General features: G+C 38.0%; 1 protein-coding gene across 1 annotated transcript in view; it reads left to right on the plus strand.

The window, feature by feature from the left end:
- LOC150081117 (signal peptide peptidase-like 2B) overlaps positions 1-22,037 on the plus strand; it is a 172,839-nt gene extending 150,802 nt beyond the window's left edge. The window contains exons 14-15 of the mRNA XM_090381216.1: positions 16,677-16,831; positions 21,456-22,037. Of these exons, the coding sequence (XP_090237342.1) occupies positions 16,677-16,831; positions 21,456-21,644 (344 nt within the window). The 3' untranslated portion in view covers positions 21,645-22,037. The remainder of the gene's footprint in view (positions 1-16,676; positions 16,832-21,455) is intronic.
- Positions 22,038-26,958: the final 4,921 nt, after the last annotated feature.

Below are 26,958 nucleotides of genomic sequence, written 5' to 3' on the forward strand. Positions count from 1 at the left end.
TGTTTTTCTAGTTCTGCCTTGAATTTATTCACGCTATCAGCTTCCACGACAGATGGAAGTTTGTTCCAGCAATCAACCTGCTGGCTAAAGGCAAACTTCCATAGTAATAGAGGCATGTGATGCAAGAAAGCAAGTGTATGGGTTTATGTAGCATCAGCCAAAAAAGAAATTCACACAACCATTCCCTCTAAAAGTTTGTCCAGTTCCTCCTTCCTTCAATTTATTTACAATATCAACTTCCACAATGACAGATGGAAGTTTGTGCCAGCAATTAACCACCTGCTGGATAAATGCAAATTTCTGCACATCTATTCTACAACTGTCTTTGCTCAATTTGAATTTATGCCCCCTTAGGTTCATAATCTGAGCAAGTGGAAGAATCCCATCAGAATTCATCATGCTCATCCCATTCAAGGATTTATACACCTCAATCTGATCACCTTGCAGGTGCCTAGTCTCCAGCTGCTGCAATTTGCAGAACTTAAGCCTATCTTGATAAGAGGATTCCTTTATTCCTCTCACTAATCTTGTTGCCCTTCTCTGTACACGCTCAAGCAAACCTACATCCTTCCTAAAATGAGGCCTCCAGACCTGTTCGCCATATTCAAGGCATGGCCTGACCATTACCTTATACAAAGGGATAATCACCTCCTTTTCCCTGCTAGTTAAATTCCTGTATATCATTGACAAAACCCCATGACCTGCTCTTGTAGCCTGTCTGCATTGTTCAGAAAACTTCATGTCTGACTGCACAATTACTCCCAGGTCTTTTTCATTTTCTACCACCCTAAGTGTAGTACCACACAGTTGGTACATTTCTCTGGGGTTACTTCTATCTGTATGTAGTACTTTGCATTTGTCAATGTTAAACTTGAGTTTCCACTTCTCAGCCCATCTGCCCAAATTTTCTAGATCCTGTTGCGGTAGCACATGCCATTACTGTCATTAACAAACCTGCTAACCTTTGTATCTTCTGAAAACTTTTGTGCGAAAAGTTTTCTTTGTCCTCTTCAAGTGTATCAACATTGTGGAAGAATAAAGATATTTACATATTGGCACTGGAAAAGAACATAATAAAAAAAAAATTTAGAAAGTGCGAGGTTACAAATGTTGACGAAGCATTACTTCAATGGATCACTACACAAAGAAGTGCTGGATTTTCAATAGACTGTCTGATCTTGAGGGCTCAAGCGGAAAAATTTGCTAAATAGTTTGGATGCGACAATTTTATATGTCACAACGGTTGTCTGGATCGATTTAAAAACTGACATAACATTATTTATGCAAAAATTAGTGGAGAATCTCGATCTGCAGATCCAATAATGGCAAATGAATGGATTGACTGTGTTTGGGCAGAAATCGGGAAAGATTTCAATGACGAAGACATCTACAATGCCGATGAAACGGGACTTTTTTTATAATTTGACACCTGACAATAAATAAATTTAAATTCAAAGGGGGAAAATGTGTTGATGATAAAAAATCAAAGGCTTGCTTGACGGTGCTCATATGTGCAAATATGATAGGAACTGATTTTTAAAAAAAACTGTTTGTTATCGGAAAATTGTTAAAACCTCGGTTTTTCAAAAACGTAAGACAAAACTTCCTGTGGATTACACTGCAAACAAGGAAGCTTGGATGACCGGATATTTTTCGGCAATACGTAAATGATTGGAACAAGAAGATATTCAAAAAGAAGAAAAATATTTTATTCTTAGTTGATAACTGCACATCCCCAGATTCAAAATTTGTCCACCATTAAGCTGGTGTTTCTGCATTCCAATGTGACATCAGTTTTACAACTAATGGATGTAGGTGTAATCAAGAGTTTGAAAGGATTTTATAAAAGATTTCTAGATCAGTCAAAAAGAACAGATACTTACCGAGTCTCTATCAATATTGGATGCTATAAATTTATTGAATGATGCTGGGAACAACGTTACTTCAACAACCATATCGGATTTCTTCAAGAAACCGAAATTAAATTCAAATGAAATTTCAAACGAAGAAAACAATTTACCTTTATCTGAATGGTTGCTATATAACAATGTTGTAGGTTTTAATACAGATAACATCGATGAATTTGTACAAGTTGATGGGAACTTATTTAATGGTCTTCCTACAGAGAGTGACATTGTAGATGCTGTGTTCATCAAAGACGATAACGGCGATGATAAAGACAATGATGATATGATAAGTGAAAGTGAATCAAAATCAGTACTGACAATCTCACAAGCTCAAGACGCAATGGACACATTAGTCAATTTTTTTGAAAGATCTTAGGCAAGTAATGAGACTTTTAATGTATTCAGTGTTTTAACGGGAAACTTAAGAAATATCAAAGTGAAATCTTTAAAACAAATATCAATTTTAAGATTCATAAATACAGACTAATTGAAATCATGTCTATTATTAAATAGTATTGTTTTTAATTACAGAGAAATAAATTATGTTTAGTATTAAGTGTATTGTAGTTTATACAAGCATATTAATACAAATAATATGCAGGTATATACTTGTATTTTTTTCTCTCTAATATTTCTTTTGTGTTTTGAATCTATTTTTTTATCAGGTTATTGAGAATTTTAAAAAATAGGAGGTAGATTAAACTCATCACTGATATAAAGTATTCATTGTCTAACGTCCCCAGTGGTTTCCCCATCTCCGTTATCACTGATATAGCAAGTAATGGTTATAATGAGGAATTTTTGTCAGTCCCTTGATGCTCATTATAACCAAGTTCAACTGTAGTTCTATTTCTTTGCCATTCAATTTAGTTACCAAATGAATGACTTAACACAGTCGAAACGTACCTGTATGCCAGTAATCTTACAATCTCATGCTCCTTGCAAAATATACATGTAATTGAAAGAAAACTTCAAGGCACCCTTAAGAGGCTATTCATTGGACCAAAAATAATGGTTATCAACTCTCAAAACAGTGTTGAGTCAGTTTGATGTGACATAAGCACTGGGAAATAAAAATTGAGAATTGGAGTGTATTATAGGCCTAATGACTTTGATTATTAAATTATTAAAATCTGCTACATTACAATCAATAAAATGCATAAAACATAGATTAAAACGATAAAAACCCGTAGCTTTCAAAGGCTCAGCCTTCTTCTTCAGCGGTAAATCTTGCTATGCAGTACAACTTTAAATATCAGCAGGCTAACGGTACTCCTCACGTGTTTCCATTCTCGTGTGCTTCGTTCTCTCGCGTTGTGGAACTGGAAGTGGCTCGAGTGGAAGCCACACGGAATCGTTCATCCCTTTTGAGGATAGTGGTCTCAAAGATGGGATGAATCCGCGTACCTCTATCTCTATTTATGTTAATGGTAGAACAAATCCGCAAACTCTCGAGCCACTTACGGTCCCAGAACTTATGCGCCCGATCGGTGATGATAGCATCGTCTGGAGAGATCTGGTGTTGTTTCTCCCAAAAATGCTCGGCCACGGCGGACTTGCCATATTCCGCATTTCTTATTGCCTTAGTGTGTTCCCCCAGACGATCTTTAAGACGGCGTTTCGTTTCCCCTACATAACACTCCCCACAATCCGGGCATCTAATGCTATATACGACCCCACTAGTGTTCTCTTTTTCAATGGGGTCTTTAACCTGAGACACGATAGTGCGCAGCCTCCGTCCTGGAAGCTGCACACACCGCGTCCGGTACTTTCTTAGTATTCTAGCTATATGATCAGTCAAAAAAAAAAAAAAAAGTTTAGTTTCCCTGGTGTTTTATTTCTACTTCTACGCAAGGTTGGTGCAAAACACTAAAACCACAGTATTTTGGTTTAGTCACTCACACACTAGCAAGACTTTTATGAATTATGAACTGTTTTCTGCAGCAGCATGTTCAAGAGGCAAATAGAGGGAGTAATACTCTTGATCTGATTATCAGCAGTGATAATTCATGCATTAAGAATCTGCAGATAAAGGAACCACTAGGTGACAGTGATCAGGGTGTGCTGATGTGGGATTTACTGAAAGACGTAACTACCATCAGAGGTAAAGGGAAGGGTTGTTGCTTTTGTAAAGGTGACTACAGTGGGACCAACTGATGATGTTAACAACAGCAAATTCTAAATGGGATGCATTTAGAATTAATCTTGGAAGCCAAGCTATTCATAACAACTAAGAAATACTGTTCAGGATTTAAGCTTAAATGGATGTCATACGAACTAATTTGACTTGTAGCAGAGAAAAAAAATGCATGGGATGCATAAAAATTATCAGGAGACAGAGGTGCTTGTGGTAGATATAAAACAGTCTGCAATCAAGCCACAAAGGAGATTAGGCAAGCAGAGGCAGATAATGAGAAATCTTTGGCAAAGGATGCAAAGAAAAACAGTAAAGACTTCTTTACTTATTTAAACTTTAGAAGGAAGGGGATGAATCAGATTGGTGCACTTGATAGCGATAGTCCAATTGTTGATGATTCTGCCCATGTAGCTGCTAAACTGAATGAGTATTTTGCATCTACATTCACACATGAGGAATTCTGTAGGTAAGTGGAGGCCAGAAGCTTATCAAACTCTGACAGGGAGTTAAATGATTTTGTAATAACTGAGAGCAAAGTGGAGGAGAAATTGTTGAAGTTAAACACCAGAAAGGCACCTGGGATTGATAGAATCTATTCAGTTATATTAAAGGAAGTAAGCAGGCCCTTAGCCATGATTATGAGGGCATCTTTGGATTCAGGGGAAGAGCCCATGGACTGGAGATGTGCAAATGCATCCCTAATTCACAAAGGGGGATCTAAAGGTGACACAAGTAATTACAGGCTTGTTACTTTAACTTATGTTCTGGGGAAAAATAATGAAGTCACTGGTTAAAGGAGTACTGCGGGATCATCTAGAATAGACTGCTGTTATGGTTCAGACACACCATGGGTTTGTTAAGGGGAAGTCTTCTAATTATTACGATATTATGGCCACAAAGGAACTGGATCCAAAAAAATAATTATATTATATACTTGGATTTTAGGAAAGTTTTTGATACTGTTGCACATGGAAGACTACTGCAAAAGTTGGAGCAGTATGGCGTTAAGGACAAGTTGCTGCTATGGACAAAGGAATGGTTAAATGGGAGAAGACGGGGGTGGTAATCAATGGACCTCTTTGTAGACTGTTATAGTGGTGTATCCCAGAGGTCCATGTTGGGCCCATTGTTGTTTTCTGTATTTATCATTGATATTGATGAAGGTACACTGAATGATCACTGAATTATGACCACCTACCTAATACTTCATAGGTCCACCTTTTGCCCTCAGTACAACAGCAGCTATCCGATGTGGCATGGATTCAACAAGATGTTGGAAGCATTCGGGAGGTATGGCCAACTTGCACTTGCACCAGAGGTCCAAGTTCCTGCCAGTGAAACATGGCCGACTGGGCTAGCCGGGTGGGTAAAGTGGCTTCCTGGCAACCCAAAGGTCGCAGATTCAAATCCTGCCTCAGGCTTGGATCAGAGTAGAAAATGCAAAAACCTTGGGAGGTGCAATATGGCCACAGAAGGTGATGCGCCAACAACTAACAAAAAAAAAAAAAAAAAAAGTGAAACATGTCCCACACCATGCACCAGCCTGCGCTTTTAATACCATGCATGATGGATCAAGAGCCTCATGTTGTTGACACCAAACTCGTACACAACCATCCATGGTGTGGAGTAAAAAATGTGACTCATCTGACCAGCATACCTTCCTGTCTTCTAACATCCAATTTGCATGCTCTCTGCACCAGGCGAGTCTTTACGCCGATAAACCTTGGTTAGGAGAGGATGCTGTAGGGGTCGTCTGATGCTACAGCCCATACGTGCGAGCATGCGACGCATATTCATGGCAGATATTGTTCTGTTCAGATATTGAACAGTTCTGTGCCTGTTCGCCTGTATGAGTCATCGGAACCGATGCTTACCTCTAACTTCAACCTTTCACTGATCTTTGCAGTTTTGCCGTCGGGTCATTGTTTGATCATTTTGATGCTAGTCCCGATACACTTTAAGCCTGATATACACTGAGTGATCACCGAATTATGACCACCCCTATGAAAACTGAATGTGACACGTTGACCACGTGAGGTAGGAGAGTGCACAGTTAGTTGACCTACATAGCATAGATAAGGTGTCAGTGGTTCAGTAGGTAGTAAAATTCTGAGCAAGATGGGTAAAAGGAAGGATTTATCGGACTTTGATAAAGGACAGATTGTGGGTGCTCGATGAGCTGGTGCCTCGATTTCCCAAATGGCTGAACTGGTGGGGTGTTCGAGAGCTGCCGCAGTTAATCTCCAAGTTTGCACACAGTACAAAGATTGGTAGGGTTAATGACAATAAGGACGGTACACTACTGTAACAAGATCCGCAAAAGTTGAGCAGATGGGCTGAGCGGTGGCAACTGAAGTTTAACATTGACAAATGCATAGTGCTGACAATTGTGCCAATTGTGCAGTACTGCACTCAGAGTAGTGAAGAATGAAAAAGACCTGGGGGTAATTATGCAGTCAGATATGAATTTTTCTGAGCAGTGCAAACAGTCTGCAAGAGGATGCAATGATATATAGGAATCTTGCTAGCAAGGATAGGGAAGTGATTATCCCCTTGTAAAAGGCAATGATCAGGCCACACTTGTGTACTGCATACTTTCTTAAAATGAGACCTTATTTTAGGAAAGGTGTAGAGCTGCTGGAATGAGTACAGAGAAGAGCAATGAGATTAGCAAGTGAAATAAATGGTTGCTGTTATCAGGAAAGGCTTGATTTCTGCAAATTTCTGGGTCTGGAGACTAGGCAACTGCAAGGTGATCTGATTGAGGTGTATAAGGCCTTGAATGGTTTGAGCAAGCTCAATGCTGATGGGATTATCCCTCTTGCTCAGATTCCATACCTGAGGAGGCATAAATTCAAATTGAGAAAAGGCAGTTGTAGAATAGATGTGCAGAAATTTGCTTTTAGCTAGCATGTGGTTGGTTGCTGGAACAAACTTCCATCTGTCATGGAAGTTGACAGCTTAAATAAATTCAGGGCTGAACTAGACAAACTTTTGGCAAGAATGGATGGGTGAAATGGAAAATTTTTTTTTTTTTTTTTTTGGCTGATCCTATATAAGCTTGCTTTCTTGCATTATGTGTCTCTACTAATGCCAAAGCTAAGCAAAAAAACAGCAGCCATCCATATTTGCTAATCCTGATTGGTAAATTCATATTTGCTAAATGTAAGTTAATCCTGATCAAAGCTTACAACTCGATTCTGCCTTCGTGGGTATTACAATTAGTAGAACCACCATCCTACCCACACTTGGTGAAAAAGACCTCAGTTCAGGTCCCATCAATGACATGAGGAGTCTTCGTGGGCCCTTTTTACAATGTGGCCAGGCTAGTCGGTCTTATACGAGGGTAACATAGTTTTATCTCCCAGAAACTCTGATTTTTCATGCAGCAAACAGAAAATCGACCACACGACATGCAATTTATAGACAGTATACACAGCAATATGACATTATTCGCTGATGCTCCTAAAGCTCTACTACTACAACTCGATTCTCTTCCAATTACTTTTCAGCATATTATTAGATTTCTTGATCTAATACTGGATAAAAAATTTATCTGGAGCATATCTGTATAACCTATCTAAAGAAACTAAATTTACTTATGATAATTTTTGCTATGCCATAGGATGCAGATCATTACATGCTGCTACCACCTATACCATTCATTAATTAAACCTCAACTGGACTATGAGTCTCTTGTATATGCTCAGCCAAAGTGTATAAAATTGACTTAACATTGAAATCTCCACAAATTGCATTGGGAGCTTCTTGTACATCACCAGTTCAGAGTCTTTATACAGAAGCACCAAACCTCTGCTACATATCCGTTGACATGTTCTGCTATTAAACTATGAAGCTAAAATCAAAAGTTGCCCATGTCATTCCATATGGTAATATCGGTTCGAATCAAAATGGGATAATTTGTTGTATCAAAAACCATTGCAGGATAAACTATGTTGCAAAGTTTAAATGCATATTGGAGACTAAATATGAATAACATACAACAGATCCATTAAGCAACAGACCCAGCAGGAAAAGAAGACTTCTGACCTACCTACAAAAAATTTGGCAAGAAAGGTGGACAACCTCTACCAAAGGAGAAATAACTCAAATTTATGCCGGGCATCGACAGAGTATTTCCCAAGTCCCTGACCTAGTTTTCAACAGGACTAGAAACTACTTATCTTTTAACTGGATGTGGCACCATCCACAGCAAACTGACCACATGCTAGGCATTAAAAACAACCCTCTATGTGCCTGTGGCTCCCAAGAAACCTGGGACCACTTGATGTTCGACTGCCATCTGTACAAAGCCCTCCAGGCCTTTCTCATCACTCAGCTCTAGTACATTACCAGGAACACTGCCTACTTGATGACGAACAGAACTTCAAACCATTCACAAAGTTTTCCCAAGACTTGTTCACAAGGTGCAGAACCCTACGACAACCAAAAAAATTGGCAACCACTTAGCATGACCAGAACAAACTCATCACTACAAACCCTGCGCTGAACAGCAACACTGGCAAAACTGAATAAGAAACAACCACTATCCTGTGATCAAAAAAATCTGATCACTAAACTGAACAGACTCATTATTATTATTACTAGCCATATAGTGCAAGGAAGCCTGAGGATTATGGTGCACCAGCCAAAAAAATTTCCAAGTTACCCTGTGAGAGAGAGAGAGAGAGAGAAAGAAAGAAAGAGTCAGAAGTCGAAGGGAATTACCAAGAAAGAGAAGAATGATGATATCCAGCTCAGGACTGTGCGTGCTCCAAGCCCATACTCACCAGATGTGAGCCCCTGAGGTTAATTTTGCTTCCTCTACAAGGATCTCATGTAACAAACACTAAACTAGACACTCTCCCATCAAGACTAAAAACTGCATATGGCTAACTGTGCTGGTTGAAACCAAAACTGTTGTCTTATCGTCTTCCTAGCACGATAAGACAACGACAAACTCTGAAACAGACTCTCCAATCATACCACAGCTATGCTGCCACCTCGTCAGTTGACGGTCAGGGCTGGGCACCTTGTAAAACCCACTTTGCTGACTGAAGTCCCATCTTCTTACCATGATAACACAAGGAAATCACCGAAACAGACACTAAGGCTTTGACTGCAGCTAAGCTGCCACCTCACCAGTTGGTGAATCTGGGCAGGGCACCTAGCCTCGCCTACTTTCTTTCCCTATCCTGGTGGGCATGGGCCCCCACCAGGAGAAAGACGACCCCACTGAAAATTATTGTGGTCATCTTCTCTTTCATCTATGTACTTCTGACTTCTCCTTCCCCTCCCAGCCTTCAGTCTCCCTCCCTTACTCTGTCTGTATGTGCTAGCACACATCCTACACGCCCAAATTTAAATATGACAGAATTAAACTGTGCTCATCATTCTCAGCTTTTCCAATTCTAGTATTATCTCCCTTTTTTTTTTTTTTTTTTTCATAGACCCTAGCCACTGAAATCTCAGGAAATTAGGCGACACAGCCTACCAGAGTAAAACAAATTACTGGTGTACCTGATTTGCCTCCACGGGGCTTGGTGTGGGCAACATTGGGACCCACCAAGGGCCCAGCAGCTAAATGGCCGAAAGAACAACAATACACAACACTACACATCACAATATCCATACACTTTTAAATCTATGGCCTGTACAGTGTACTGTATCACAACAATTTAAACTACGCAGAATTCGGGACTTTGACATTAGACCCTAAACACACTTTACACCTAAGAGAGCAACAGATAGCTTTCTCTTTTTATTGATCTTCTGATCAACTACATTGCAGCAGATTGATGAGACTGATGGAAGACTGAGACATGATCTTTTCACTTTCCTAAAAATGATAAACAAATACCACATTATCTGAATCCATCTGTTTAATAGGCCAACCCTGTACTATCTAAGTGTAATAAAGTCATTATGGCCTTACTTGCCATTGCATCAATAAATAACAACATTGCCTTATTGTTTCATCTTAGCATCAGTCACAGTGCAGTAGTCTTGTCCTTTTGTTCTGTGTTACTCCTTGTTCTGTGTTTTCCATAGTACATACATATGCATCTGCTGACGAGGCTACTAGTGACGGTCGTGTTCCAAGCCGCTAAGTGGATTTTTCTTATTTATTGATTTGAAATTATTATTTTTCTAAAACTTTTGATTTAAATTTAGTAGTATAACATTATTTTGTGATTTTTTCATTAATTTGGTGTATTTATTCTTTACTCGGCCTTGTAAAAGTATCGGTAAGGGTTTCCACGTGTTCGTAACTACCGCTACCGTTATTAACTTTCCCGCCATTGTGATACCGTACTAGATATACCGTATGTTATATACCGTACTAGATAGCGTTAGTTGAACTTCGTTAGCAGTTAAATTGTACGTTTAAATAAATACATATAACGACTTAGATTCCAAACGTAATATAATTAATAACATAACATAATTAATTAATAAATTAATAGAATCATGACTCAGACCAGAGCAGCAAAGCAAAAGGCTCAAGCTAATGGAAGTGCTGTGGCTCAGAGCAGAACTGAGGGGGGCAGTTGTCCTCTGACTCACAGCCTTATAAAATGCACTGTTTGCTTGATGTTTGCAGAGCAATCGGGTACGGGACATGATACTGCCAAGGGGGATGTCTTTGTGTGTGCGCGATGCAAGGAGTGTATCGATATCAGGCAACAACTCGGCGTTCTTTTGGGCCTATATGAGAGCTTGAAGGACAGGGTGGATGCCCTCAAAGAAACTAAATTGAGGGGCCCATCAAGCTCTCAGCTGCCCACATCAACGCCAGAGCTTGCACTTGGGCATCGCGTGACACAGAGACAACCCCCAAGGCAGAATGCGCTGGTCCCGAAGGAACTAGTAGTTGTTGGTGACTCTATTGTCAGGGAAACGGGGAACATGCTTTGTAAAAAAGATAGGAGGAACAGGACCAGGGTATGTCTGCCAGGGGCAAAGGTTGATGACGTTGTAGAGCGAATATCATCTTTTAAGGGCACAAGAGGTGATATAGTTGTACACGTTGGCACTAATAATATTAAGAGTAGGAGACCGGCAGAATTACTTAACAAGTACAGGTCACTGTTGAACAAAAGCCGAGAATTAGGGTTGAATTTGAAAGTGTCTGCAATTCTGCCCAGACACGATAGGAGGGAGTATATGATGAGAGCCTTGTCGATCAATTCGGCCCTGGAAAGATTGTGCAAGGCTCAAGGGGTAGAATTTTTTTCAGCCTGGACTGTACTTGTTAACAGGAGAGATTGCTTCTACAGGGATGGGATACACTTAAATAGAAAGGGTGCAAGAATATTTGCTGATGCTATCGAGGCAGTGTTAGGTGGGTCGGAAAACTGCTAGCTTGGGGGGAGACAAAGACCAATAGATTGACAGTAGCCACTGGCAGAGGTGAAAGAGATTCTTGCACTGCTTCTATTAGAATGAGCAGAAGCCTGAAAAACAAGATGCATGGTATTTCAGAGACTGCTGGGAGCCATTGTGGTACAAGTAAACACATGGGTTGTGTTAGGGTAGCTAAGAATAGAAACAGGTGCAGGTATACTTGCGTGTACACCAATGCTAGGAGTTTAGTAAATAAATTTGATGAATTTGAGGTATTGCTCAAAACATCGAAGGCAGATATTGTTGGGATATCAGAGACGTGGTGTCACACAGATATAAGGAATGCGGAACTGCAATTTGGGGAGTACAACGTCTACAGAAAGGATAGACAGGATAGGAAGGGGGGAGGTGTTATGCTATTAGTTAAGAAACACATAAAAACCAAGGAAGTGAAGCCAGTCGACATCGCTGGACAGTGCAGTGTGGAGTCAGTTTGGTGTGACATAAACATTGGGAGATCACAATTGAGAGTAGGAGTGTGCTATAGGCCTAATGACTCTGATGAGTATAATAAGGAACTGTACAGGGAAATAGAATGGGCCAGTAAATCAGAGTGTCTTATAATGGGAGATTTTAATTTCCCAGATATTGACTGGAATTTGGGGGCTGGATACTCACACACTAGCAGGGCTTTTGTGGATTTATTGGATGATTGTTTTCTACATCAGCATGTTCGGGAGGCAACTAGAGGGAGCAATACTCTTGATTTGATTATCAGCAGTGATTCTTCATGCATTAAGAATCTGCAGATAAATGAACCACTAGGTGGCAGTGATCATAGTGTGCTGAAGTGGGATTTACTCAAAGAGGTAACTACCATTAGGGGTAAAGGGAAGGGTTATTGCTTCCGTAAAGGCGACTACGATGGACTGAGACAGTATTTAAATTCTATACAGTGGGACCAACTGATGATGTTACCAACAGCAAATTCAAAATGGGAAGCATTCAAAGAACTTATCTTGGAAGCTACTAGGCTTTACATACCAACTAAGAAATATTGTTCAAGGTTTAGGCCAAAATGGATGTCAGATGAACTAATGAGGCATATGGCAGAGAAGAAAAATGCATGGGATACTTACAAATTAACACATGACACAGAAGCCTATGATAGATACAAGTTGATATGCAACCAAGTTACAAAGGAGGTTAGGCAGGCGAAGGCAGATTACGAGAAATCCTTGGCAAGGGATGCAAAGAAAAACAGCAAAGAGTTCTTTACTTATGTAAACTCTAGAAGGAGAGGGATGAATCAGATTGGTCCTCTTGATATTGATGGGTCAAGTGTTGATGATCCTGCTCAGGTAGCTAACAAACTAAATGAATATTTTGCATCGACATTCACACATGAGGAGTTATTCAGCGAGGGGAATGCCAGAGGTGTATTCAACTCTAGCAGTAAGTTACAGAATCTTGAAATAACTGGGAGTTAAGTGGAGGAGAAACTGTTGAAGATAAACACAAGAAAGGCACCCGGGGTGGATGGGATCTATCCAGTTATATTAAAGGAGGCAGCAAAGGAAGTAAGCAAACCCTTAGCCATAATTATGAGAGCTTCCTTGGACTCAGGGGAGGGGAAGGTACCCATAGACTGGAAATGTGCAAATGTGACCCCAATTCACAAAGGAGGATCAAAGGCTGACACAAGTAATTATAGACCTGTGAGCTTAACTTCTGTTCCAGGAAAATTAATGGAGGCACTGGTTAAAGAAGCACTGCAGGATCATTTAGACAAGACTTCAGTTATAGCTCAGACACAGCATGGTTTTGTTAAGGGGAAGTCTTGCCTGACCAACTTGATTGGATACTATGATGCAGTCACAAAAGAACTGGATGCAGGGAATAACTTTGATATTATATACTTGGATCTTAGAAAGGCTTTTGATACTGTTGCACATGGAAGACTGCTACACAAATTGGAGCAGTGTGACATTGGAGGCAAATTACTGCTATGGATAAAGGGGTGGTTGAGGGGGAGAAGACAGAGTGGTAATCAATGGACACTGCTCATCGTGGACTGATGTTATTAGTGGAGTCCCTCAGGGCTCAGTGTTGGGTCCATTATTGTTTTCTGTATTTATAAATGATATTGATGATGGTATATCGGGATTAATGTCCAAGTTTGCAGACGATACAAAGGTTGGCAGGGTTGTCAAGGACACTACTGACACTATGCTGCTGCAACAGGATCTGGAAAGGTTGAGCAGATGGGCTGAGAGGTGGCAAATGAAGTTTAACATTGACAAATGTAAAGTACTACACATGGGAAACAGCAACCCCAGAGCAACGTATCAACTCTGTGGTACAACACTGACAGTGGTAGAGAATGAAAGGGACTTGGGGGTGGTTGTGCAGGCAGATATGAAGTTCTCTGAGCAGTGCAGACGGGCTGCAAAAGTAGCTCATGGAGTATTGTCAATGATATACAGGAATTTTTCCAGCAGGGATAAGGAGGTGATTATTCCATTGTATAAGGCAATGGTCAGGCCACACCTAGAGTACTGTATACAGGTCTGGAGGCCTCATTTCAAGAAGGATGTAGAGCTGCTGGAACGAGTACAGAGAAGGGCAACAAGATTAGTGAATGGAACAAAGGGGTGCTCTTACGAAGAACGGCTTAAGTTTTGCAAATTACAGTGTCTGGAGACTAGGCACCAGCGAGGTGATCTGATAGAGGTGTATAAAGCCTTGAATGGTTTAAGCATGCTCAATGCTGATGGGATTCTTCCTCTAGCTCAGAATAATCACCTGAGAGGGCATAAATTCAAATTGAGGAAAGACAGATGTAGGATAGACGTGCGGAAATTTGCCTTTAGCCAGCGGGTGGTTGGTTGGTGGAACAGACTTCCATCCCTTGTGGTGGAGGTTGATAGCCTAAATAAGTTTAAGGCTCAGCTGGACAGGTATTTTGAACGAACGGAGGGGTGAAGTGGAAGTGGTTTTTTTTTTTTTTTTTTTTTTGGCTGATGCTGCATAAGCTTGCTTTCTTGCATCAAATGCCTCTACTAATGCTAATGCTAATGCATCTTCATACGTATGTGTAGTACTTTTTTTAATGAAAAGTATGTACTACTTTTCCTTATCTGTTTTTCCAACTATTATTATAGATGACCACACACACACACACACAGAATAGCAATGGTTTTTTTTTTTATTCTGATTTTATTTTTGATGGTAATTTCACTTTAATATTGGGAAATCAAGTAATAAAAACAAATTAATATTTAAAAACACATATATATATATATAGATAGATGTTTTTAAAAAGCTTAAATTCCACAAACAAACTTACACTATAGAGTCAGTCCATAACAGAAAATTCATTTGCCACACATTCTTGGGGATTTGTTGAACTTGTGTCTGAAATAGTTATAGTTAAATCTGAATTAATTATTTTATTTATGTTATCATCTCTGCATTACAGGTACCACTACTAACAGTAGAAATAAAACTTGCTTTACACAAAGCTTCACATGTCCTTTACATTTTGTCATCTATATGATACATTTGAAATCCTACATTAGAACAAACAAATGTTTGTAACTGCTATTTTTATAAGCTTCCAATTTAGGGAGTCAGCAGAATTGTGTTTGACCACAAACGAGTTAAATTACAAGTTGCATTCTTGAATATTTTCAATTGTGAAAATAGTTAGCAGGAGATGTCTCTCTCTTGTAGTATTTAAGCAAATTGAAATTTGTATGCAAGAGAATGAGAGGAGAAAGAGGATAAATTAGTTCATGCTCTCTCTGTCATACTGGAACATAACATACTGTGTAATGTCCATATGGTCTAGATAATATTACCACTAAGTGAATCATTTTATGTGTTTATCTAGTAATAAAGTTAAGAATTTTTCTAACTTTAATAATAATGCACTGCTCATCATTGACTGAAATTGCCTCATCTGAAAGAGTACATGCCTTGATCTCAAAATAAAGTTGAATGATAGATATCAATGTAAACAAGAAATGATTAAGTTTGTGTATCAATTCAGTGGTGTTTACAGACATGCTGGAAAATAGTACCTTGAATGGAGCAGTGCATAGAAAGGGCAGAAGCACTGACCTTAGAATGGTTTGCAACAGGTGTCTCTGCATCATCAATAACAAACAGAAGTGAACAGCTATTATAACTGATGTCTGCCCATTCCATGATTCCAGCTGTTGACTCAGTATGTCACTCCCTGATGCAGGCTGGATTATCCCTGTTCCTAGTATCTTCGGATGTACTCATTTCTTGTTTACATTGATATCTATCATTCTACTTTATTTTGAGCTCAAGGCATGTACTCTTTCAGATGAGGCAATTTCAGTGATGGTAAAAATACAGCCATTGCTGAATCTCAAACAGAAACCTGATTCATCACTAAAAGCAATGTGATGCCATTGTTTTCATCTTATAGTTCTCACTCTCCCTGTGCCACTGTAGACATTAAAGACAGTAGGATGGTGTCAGAGGCAGACAGTGCAATGTACAGTGGAAAAGCAATCCCACTTCTCATAATCATATGTTAATTGCTGCATCCCTTCCTTTTCCAGTACAGGCACAGAGAGGATGGCATCAGTGTTAGAAGTTTGCAGATCATGACAAATATGTTTATTATTTTCTACTTGGCATGTCTGTTGTTCCTCTTATTCTGATATTCTTATGATGCTATCAGAGCCCTTGTGATGTGTCAGAGTACCCATTGTTGCCAACAGCACCTAACTTTTCAGGCATCACCAACTTACATGAACAGTTATTTACCATATTGACCATACAGCTTCTGGCAACAGAATGGTCTGATCCTTTTCAAAGACCATCATCTGCACACACACTGTATTACCCTATGCATGTTAGAAACATTAAATGCTTTATAAATAGTCATTTTCTTACTGTTTTCTTTGCCTATTTACATATTTTTATAGTACTTGCAGTTTCCTTTGCCAAGGCGGTGACAGACACATTACTGAGTACTGGTTAGTGTGACATGCTAATTGTTTATGTCCATATGTGCTGCAATTAAATATGCATATTTTTGGTTAAACCATCTATTCTCTTCAGGCAGGGCAGTTTCAATAATGAGATATGTGTTATTCATCAGCTTACAGCTGTTCACAGCAGACTAAAGCTCTTGTAAATTAGGATAAGTGTGGTAGTATTAATTAAATATCCTTGATACTGTTTCATTTTCACATAATTGTATTTTACTTTGATGTGTAATGGATCTTTTTTTCTTCCCCCAGCATATGGTATTGGACTGATAATAACATATATTGGCCTTTATCTAATGAATAGCCCTCAGCCTGCTCTTCTCTACTTAGTGCCATCAACGCTTGTTCCCGTCTTCATTTTGAGTTGGTGTCGTCAAGAATTTTCCCTTCTTTGGAATGGCCCAAAGGTAAAATTTCTGAATTTATTATTATTACCACCAAATTTCAATGTAGGTGTATTTTTAAATTACATATAGTACATAATTAAATGCTTTATAAATAGTTTAAAATAAATTTTAAAAATATATAAATATAGTACATGAGTAAATTTTGATAAAATTAAATAACAGTAACAAATCTGATAGATTTGTTCTTATTAATGTTGTTATTAATTTGATGGGTTAAATAACAATAGATAATCAAATATTAAAACTTTGCAAGATAATTACTGTTATAATTACTGAATAAGTGTGCTTTGTTATCTTGCAAGATTTTAAAATCAAATCTGGTAGATGTGGTATATGTATGTTATTTATTTTAGGGGAGGATCGAGAATTGATAAAAATAGATATAATTTCATTAAAAAATCGGTATATTCAATTATCTGCTAAGAGGTAAAGAACTTCTTTCCCAGTGTCCCTAGATATAACACTATGCTTACTATCAATCATCCTTGTTGACTGCCCAGTCAGTGGACAAAAATTTTTTTTTCAACACTGAAATCAGTTGATATGCGTTTATATTGTAGCTATATATGCAGAGTACTCTATATATATATTGATTAATAAATAAATAAAGATTGGTAAGATAAACATCTTTTTATATTTCATTAAAACACCCCCTCCATTTAACATTATCAATTTTCTTTTACCAATTGTGATTGTAATAAGTAGCACCCACTGTACTACACCAAACATAGTTGAACCATGACTTGCAAACCATATGCAATTTGACACTTCAATTGCAGCTTCCAGGACTGAGAAAATTCATCTCTCACCTTAACAGGAAATATTAAGAAGAAAAAAAAAACTCTTAGGTAGCTGATTTTAATACCAGTTGGAATTTTTATAGAAATTTATGAAGTTTCTAATGTCTATTAATACAAACATTTTACCTCAAAAATATATGTTAACCTACTATTTTAAACATGCCCTAAAATATAAAATTAATCATAATTATTTAAATCTTTTTCTCTCCCTTTTTTTTTGCCATTATTTATTAATGAGCGTATTCATCATCATCAACCATTTTCAATCCACTGCAGGATAAAAGCCTCTTCAGCAACTTTCCAGTTCCTTCTGTTTTGTGCAATGACCATCCATTTACTACACGAACTAATGAATTTCATCTGTCCATCTCCATCATTGTCTTCCAGGTTTTCTTAGCTCCTCTTGGGTACCATTCTGTTATTTTCTTAGTCCATCTGTTTCCTGCCCAAGACCATTTTAATTCTTTAGTTTTGATAAGAATATCCTTTACTTGAGTTTGCTGCCTAATCCGTGTGTTTCTCTTCTTATCTAAGAGTATGATTCCTAATATAAATCATTCCATTCTTTGCTGTGTAGTTCTCAGCTTCTCTTCCATTCTTTTGGTGAGTGCCCAAGTTTCACTTCCATAAGTCATGGTGGGGAGTATACATTGGTTCATTATTTTATGTTTCAGACAAATAGAGATATTGCTCCTCAGTATGTGACCATATTTCCTGAATGCTATCCATCCAAAATTTATTCTTCTCTTGACTTTGTTTTGGCCATATTCATCTTTAGTACCACAGGGTTCAATGTTGGGCCCACTGTTGTTTTGTATATTTATCAATGATATTGATGAAGGTATATCAGGCTTAATGTCGAAGTTTGCAGATGATACAAAGGTTGGCAGTATTATTAATGACATTAGTGGTGTGCTGCTGAAACAGGATCTAGAAAAGTTGGACAAATGGTCCGAGAAGTGGAGACTGAAGGTTAACATTGACAAATGCAAAGTACAGGCACTCCTCTCCAGCTTATGTAATATTCGACTTATGGAAATTCGACTTTACATAAGTTTTTGACAATTCACAGAACCTCTGTTGGGCAAGTGCACATTTTTTATCATTAGCAAATACTGTTTGTGTTTTTTTTTAATTATTTTAATTTTTTTTTTTTCCCCATGATATAAACAAAATTTCCCCATGATATTATGTGTACGCCCATAATACATGTTTACAGTTACATGAATTCTCATTGATTCCACATGCAGTTCTTAGGGAAGTGAGTGAAATGTAAAATATGAGGGTACTGTATGCAATACACTAGAAAATTTTTGCTATAACAACATTTGCCTAAAGGGTTTCATTGATCTTTTCAAATTATACAAGCTAATCAAAAGTTGCAGGACCGGACCAAATTCAGACTACAAATTATTGAAAGTGCATTTAAAATAATCTGTACTAAAATGCATGTAAATCCCTATATTCACTGGTCAGGGAATGATAATGACTTTGAAATACACTACATTTCGAATAATCCAATATTGAATTAACGCTGTTCTTATATTATAACCCGTATCTGACTATAACGCTGTCACAGATCACTATAACGCTCTTTTACAGATTACACTGACATATTTAATGAAATCGTTTCATTTGATGGAGTCGATAGCTTGAAAATGAATAGCAAAACAGCATTAAAACATTTCCCACGCCGACTTGAGGAATTTTCCCACGCTCAGTGAAATTTTCTCTCACGCTAATTTAATTGCAGTACAGTCACTTGTTACGTAGTTCCGAGATCAAAATTTTAAAAAATGATCAAATACATTATTTGTAATATTTGCGTTACATGCATTTTTCCGAAGTCTAGTCATCACTCAGTACAGTATTAGACATCGTGTGTAACGGACAGTTTACTTGAACATTGTATCTAATGCAACCAACGCAGTTACATTTTCGAAGAGTCAATAATGGCCGATAAGAATGAAAAAGCAACAACGTCTGGGCGCAGTACGAAGACTATAAATGTAAGAAAAAGACTGAATTTGAAAATTAAATTAGACGTTTTGAAGCGAATCGATTCCGGTCAACGACAAGCGGATGTGTGCCATAATTTAGGTCTTGCAACTTTAACTGTGGATAGAACAATTATAAAAAAATAAAGAATTAATTTTAGCAGCGGGAAAGATAGCTGTTCCACTGCAAACAACTAGGACTAGGCCGGCTATTAGGATTGAAATGGAAAGACTTTAATTTTATTGAAGATAATATTCCAATGCAGAATTCAGTTAAGTTAAATATTTAAAAAAAAAAAAAAAAAGAGAGAGAGAGAGAGAGAGAGAGATTAGCCAATATGATGATCTGAAGAAAACTTGCCTAAAAAAAAAAAAAAAATGTGGAACCATTTAAAACTGGTAAGGGCTGGTAGAATAGATTTAAAATCCAGGGAGAAGCCGCTAGTGCAGATCAAGGAGCCGAAACTTTCAAAAAAGAACTTGTTAAAATTATTGAAGAGGGGTATTGTGTGTTATACTTCTCAACAAGTTTTTAACATAGATGAAGCGGGACTTTTGTGGAAACGAATGCCTAAAAGAAGTTTCATATTGAAAGAACAAAAAACATGCCAAGTTTCAAAGCGGCGAAGGATTAGTTGACTTTATTGTTGGGTGGTAACGCTGCGGGCCATTTAAAATTAATACCCCTTTTAGTTTATTTGGAAGAGGGCCAAAGTTCAACTCAAATCCACACATTTTTCATGATTAAATTCATCCATTAAATTAAATCAATTAAATTCATTATTTTAATTAGAATTTTAAGTTTACTTTTGATACGCAAGTAGTTACCATATAATTATACGTATGTAATGCAGAATATTTTATATGTGCAAATATTTGAATATTAAATATTTTGACCGACATTTGTGCATCTTTTTATTACCGTTTATTATTGATTAGGAAATATCCTATGGCACCGACCGCAGCTCACAAATACATATGTTACCTTATGGGAATGCGGCGCTCGCTTAGCGCAGATTCACTTAGCGCTCTGTTTTTCCGGAACGAATGATCAGCGTTAAGCGGGGGTCACCTGTACTGTAACCCATCATGATAAGCTAAATAAATGCCCAGTAGAATAATTGTTGATTTTTTGGTGAACATGGTAAACACGAATGGGGGAAAAAAGTGGCAGCACTTTCATCTTTTTGACCTTAGCATAAGCTGAGCATGTACTTGTTTTGTACCTTTTCTTACTTGATCTTTGTTTCAAAGAATGTATTTGCTTAACCATGCCTTCAGAGCCATTTCTAATTGTCCCACATATTTGCTAAAATTATTCCACATAATTGCTAGCAAATGATATTTTGTGATAGTAACACATTAAGATTGTTTTACATTCCTGATCATGCTGTATGATCAGAATGATCATACAGCATGATCAGAATTAAAAAAAAAAAAAAAAAAAAGTTAGAAAGAAGTAACATAAAAATAGACTACAAAGAAGACTATATAAAAAAAAAAAAAAAAAAAAAAAGACCTTTTCATTTGTTACTTATAGACTGTGGTACATTCAATAAAAACTTATTTATTCCTCATTTTTCAGAATAATTGAGCACTGTCCATAAGCCTTGATTTCTTCCTCCTCTTTATGGAATTAATCATTTTCATTATAATCATAGTTTTTACAATGGATCTTATTATCATTATTTCAGAAACTGTCCACAAACTTTGAAATTTTACTAACGCTTGCATTTGTTACAACTATTTAACTTACTTATCATAAATATTTATAATTCTTATGTAGTTGATTATGTTTTCAATACAGTTACTGTAATTTTATTTAAGATGCAACAATCCATTGGATGCAATCAGCAAGTTTCTCCAAGTTCTGATAATAACTCATCTGACCAAAGTATAGAACCAGCTTCAGAGTTTCAGATTAATTCAGGCAACTCCCTGACCAGGAAAAATAGTCATTTCTCTGAGACTACCTGTGAGAATGGAGACCAGAAAGTACTCATTCAAGGAAACTGATTGCTAAAATTAATTTACATATTGAACCTTTTAAAAAGCAAAATATGACTATGTTTTAATCAACAGTTTGGATAACGTCAAAGTTGCCAGCTACTGTAGACTCAACAATTTTTTTGATACTTAATAGTATAATCACTGTCATTAACATTAGTTCAAACAGTCTCTTGACATTATAAATATATTTAAAATACTACATCAGTATTGTGTAAATAGTCCGTCCAATATAAATCAGTGTATTGCTTGGAGGAAATGCATCTAAGATAGGTGCATTGCTTGGAGGAAATGCATCTAAGATAGGTGCATTGCTTGGAGGAAATGCATTCAAGTATAGGTGATATTTCTTGCAGGAAATGCATCTGAGTATATATATATATATTGTTTTTTTAATGAAGTCATAAGCAGAAGTTATACTGTTCATAATTTGAAATTGTGTGATTTTCTTTATTTTATTGTACCAGATGTATATATTGTAATATTTTTAATTATTACAAACAGTTTTCCATATGTTGTGTAAAATAAACAAATTGTTTATTTCTTTGAAATATATGGAATAATCATGAATAAAATGAAAACAAAATCACTCATTAAAATTTTCTGTAATTTAATTTAATATATAAGGATTTAAATAAAGCTATGTAAATATTATTCATTAAAATTACTACTTTTTTTTTGTGAAATTTTGTCAGTTTGCAAACTTATAAATCATAACAATCAAACAGAACTGTTTTAAATATATGCTTTACATTAATGATGCTAGTAATAAAATTTATGCACAGCAAACGAACAAATTAATTTAAATATCTTTTCAATACTATATGCATTTAATTGGAGCTTGAAAATTTGCTAAGATGCAAATCTTTAATTGTATGGGCCCATATTATTTAATGGGTCCGTGTTGGGCCCATTTCCATTTTCTATATTTACCAATGATATTAATAAAGGTATATCAGGCTTAATATCGAAGTTTGCAAATGATACGAAGGTTAGTAGGGTTGATATTGACAGTAAGGACAGTATGCTACTGCAACAGGATCTGGAAAAGTTGAGCAGATGGGCTGAGAGGTGGCAACTGAAGTTTAACAATGACAAATGCAAAGTGCAGCATATGGGTAGCAGTAACCCCAGAGTAACATACCAACTGGGTGGTACTACACTCAGGGTAGAAGAGAATGAAAAAGAACTGGGGGTAATGGTGCAGTCATATATGAGGTTTTCTGAGCAGTGCAAAAAGGTTGCATGAGTAGCTCATGGGGTCTTGTCAATGATATATAGGAATTTTGCTAGCAGGGATAAGGAGGTGATTACCTTCTTGTATTAGGCAGTAGTCAGGCCACACTTTGAGTACTGCATGCAAGTCTGGAGGCCTCAATTTAGGAAGGATGTAGAGTTTCTAGAACAAGTACAGAGAAGGGTACTAAGATAAGTGAGTGGAACAAAGGGTTGCTGTCATCAAGAAAGGCTTAATTTCTGCAAATTGCAGAGTCTGGAGACGAGGCACCTTCATGGTGATGTGATTAAGATGTATAAGGCCTTGAATGGCTGAGCAAGCATAATGCTGATGGCATTCTTCCTGTTGCTCAGATTCTGCACCTGAGGGTGTATAAATTCAAATTGAGGAGAGGCAGTTGCAGAATTGATGTGCATAAATTTGCCGTTAGCCAATGGGTAGTTGATTGCTGGAACAAGCTTCCGTCTGTCATTGTGGAAGTTGACAGAAATTCACGATTGAACTAGATAAACTTTTGGAGTGCATGGATGGGTGAAATGGGAAGTATTATTGATGTGTAAACATCTTTGGTGGCACTAAGTTTCAGGTGGTAGTAAAATCAGTTTGTCATGATTTTGTGATGTGGAAATGATGTCATTTCCATTTCATAACAAAAAAACAGTCTGGAGAGGAGATCGCACAATGGATCATGGGAGGTGATCTTCAATGGCATAAACAAGCTGGTTGCAGAAAAACATTTTAGGATTCGGGGTATACGACTTACATACTTTACTTTAAACTAACCATTGCCACCCGTGGCAGAAACCTTTTTAGAAACCAGAAATATTGATATCTTGCAAAATTTAATATAAAAAAAAAATAGCATAGTTTGACCAGCACAAAACATCATGGGAAAGGCAAAAAGAACAGACTTGGGAGTGGAGATTGCCCAAAGGATCATGGGAGGTGACCTTGGATGTGCTCATATCTGGCTGCAGAAAAACATTTATGATTCGGGGCATACCACTTAGGTTGCTTTGGGCTAACAATTGCCCCCATTGCAGAAACCTTTTGGTAACCAGAGAAATGGATATCTTGCAGGCAGTGATATCTGGGATGTGCTCAGAGCTGACATAAACTGGCTCTGAGCACTACCAAGATCATTACATTACACGTGCTTCAGCCTTACCAGTTGAAGCGCATGTAATGTAAGCATTACAGTACCCATCTGTATTACAGAAACGGTTGTATATTTCCATCAAGAGGTGAATCATAATTTTTCTGCAACCAGCTGGACCATCAAGAATATTTGAATCAGTTAATGATTGGAGGATAACAGACTGTAAATTACATGTAATTTAGAATTTTTTGCTTGTCATTGGCCATTCTCATTAAGTTGTAGAAGTCCTCATTGATCATCAAGTTTTTGCATTTCTTTACAATTGCACTGAATCAGTTGAGCGTGGTGAGCTTTAGATCGTCATTCATCTTGCTATTTGGATGATTGTAAAAGTCTCATAAGGGGTCTTCTCGCAGTCATGTTACAAGGCTAAGCAGGTCATTACCATGTGCTGTGTCAGGGTCGTCTTGACATATCTTACATATTTCAATCGTTTTGCGAATGTCCAAGTCTAATTCATACGATCTAGTACAAGCTCTTTATTGTCATAGATCTCGATATATTTCATCTCTGGCAGTATCTCTGTTTCCTCATTGTGAAATGGAATATTCTGCGTTACTATCTCATGCTTGTACTCGTTGAGATCCTGAACCAAGTCAGTTTAGATAGCATATTATGCATGGATATTGTCATTTCTTGCGGATCTCATTAGCGCTTCATGTGTAATTCATCACAAAGCATGACTGAGTAACACGATCAAACGTGATAGTATGATTGTAACAATACAAATACTTGTATTATTGCAATCATACTATTGAACAAATGGCTACAATCAAATGATTAATTAGGCTATTGGCCTAACCTCTTCCAAACGTTGATTCGGTAGAGTAAGCAGTGGGTGCGTGTAGATTAAGTAGTGGACATGAGCATAAATTACATCGTTCATGGTTTCAGTTCTAGTTTTTTGAAATTAAATAGGTCTCAAAGAGGTTTATACAAAACATCTTTTGTGTGTACAGGATAAACGCGATTTTTTTTTTTTTTTTTTTTTTTTTTGCTGATGCTATATAAGCTTGCCTTTTTTTTTTTGCATCATGTGCCTTTGCTAATGCTATAAGCAGACTATACACTGATGAGCCAAAACATTGACCAGCGAGTCGTGCAAATAGAAGAAACTACAGGGCGGGGCAGGACACGTTATAAAAAACGCCTGATACTGAGCTCTGTTAATCAGTGTTACTTTTGTTCTTCAGATAGGAAAGGCAGTGGACTTGAGCATGTTTGACAAAGGCCAAATTGTAATGGCCAGACAACTGGGTCAGAGCATAACCGAAACGGCATGGATGGTGAGGTGCTCAGGTCAGCCATGGTTAGTACTTGCCAAAAGTAGTCCAAGGAGGGCAAACCCCCAAACTGCAGGCGAGGTGTTGGGCAACCATGGCTCATCAATGCTCGGGTTGAGTGAAGGCTCTCCCAGATGGTACATGGAGACTGTGGCGCAACTCGCCGGTAATTGGAATGCTACTGATTGAAGTAATGTGTCACAACACACAGTGTGGCGAACCCTGCTGAAAATGGGGCTGTGCAGCCGCACGCTGCTCTGAGTGCCCATGCTAACCACGGTTGACCACTGGCACTGCCTACAGTGGGCACGCGAGCATATAAATGACCTTGAGTAATTGGAAGAAGGTCGTCTGGTCCCGATGAATCATTTCCTGTTGCACCGTGTGTATGGGCAGGTACGTGTGTGTGTCATTTACCTAAGGAAGTGAAGGCGAAACAAGCCAGTGGCAGTGGTGTCATGCTTTGGTTGATGTTCTGCTGGTATACCCTGGGTCCAGTCATCCATGTGCTGGGCATTCTGACATCTTCCTAAACATTGCTGACCAAGTACACCTGGACATGGCAACGGTCTTACCCTCTGGCAGTGCCATCTTTCAGCAAGATAATGCAGCATGCCACACCACCTGGATTGTTCAAGACTGGTTTGCAGAACATAAGGAAAACTTCCATGTATTGCCCTGGCTTTCAAATTCACCAGAGACATTGATCCCATCCAGCATCTGTGGTTTGTGTTGGAACAGCAAGTCCGATCTATGGCGTCTCAATCACAAACCTTACAGGAGTACACGAACATAAGACAGATCAAAGAGATGTGGCATGTGCAACAAGTAACAATCATAGGTATCGTGCCAAAGACCCTACATAACAGTAGCAGCAGTAGGTCTCCCAGAGAACACCTACAAGGAACTCCAGAAAGTTACAATCCTGAACACCTGTAGGATAGTTCCTTGACCGACAGTAACACCAGACATAACTACCACCCTGTGTACTTGGTAGCAATACCCATCACGAGGTGGAGCCCCCAATCAGATTGAAATAATAAAGGGCGCGATGGCCCAGTGGGTAAGATATTGAACTACCAGCCTAATTGACCTGGGCTCGAATCCCGCTTTGGTGGAGGCGAGCGAGGCTATTACGCTGGAAGACCGATATAATAATAAAATGATAAAAAAGACAAAAGTTGCTCCCTTGAACTTACCTTCCCCAAGGTTGGAGTGACGGCTGAGCAGATAGTGGCACCTTCTGGTGTTATTTGCGAGAACAAAAAAAAAAATGTACCAAAGCTAAACAAATCCACCTCCATAGACTGATTATGTCACAAAAAATATTAATCATACTGCATCGAGTGTGGTGCAAGATAAATTCAATCGTGTTCACTCCTTAGTCAGAGGGGTTGGTCAAAAAGTTAGTCTCCCAAGCAAGACAGTGAACAAGCGGTGCTGTCCCCCATAAGGCTACCACAAGAAAAGGGCAAGACCATCTAGCTCCACCAACTGGAAGTGCTTCCTGCACAATTGCACTACTGACCACCCAGAAATGAAGATGCCAATGCATGAAATGGACCATCAAAATGAATACGTACATCATGCATGTGTACTATAAAATTAGCAGGCTAGGGACTGATATGACAATGTACAGGCAAC

The sequence above is a fragment of the Mastigoproctus giganteus genome, chromosome 9 (genome assembly GCF_048544385.1).
Source record: "Mastigoproctus giganteus isolate SK-2022 chromosome 9, ASM4854438v1, whole genome shotgun sequence".
Classification (NCBI taxonomy): domain Eukaryota; kingdom Metazoa; phylum Arthropoda; class Arachnida; order Uropygi; family Thelyphonidae; genus Mastigoproctus; species Mastigoproctus giganteus.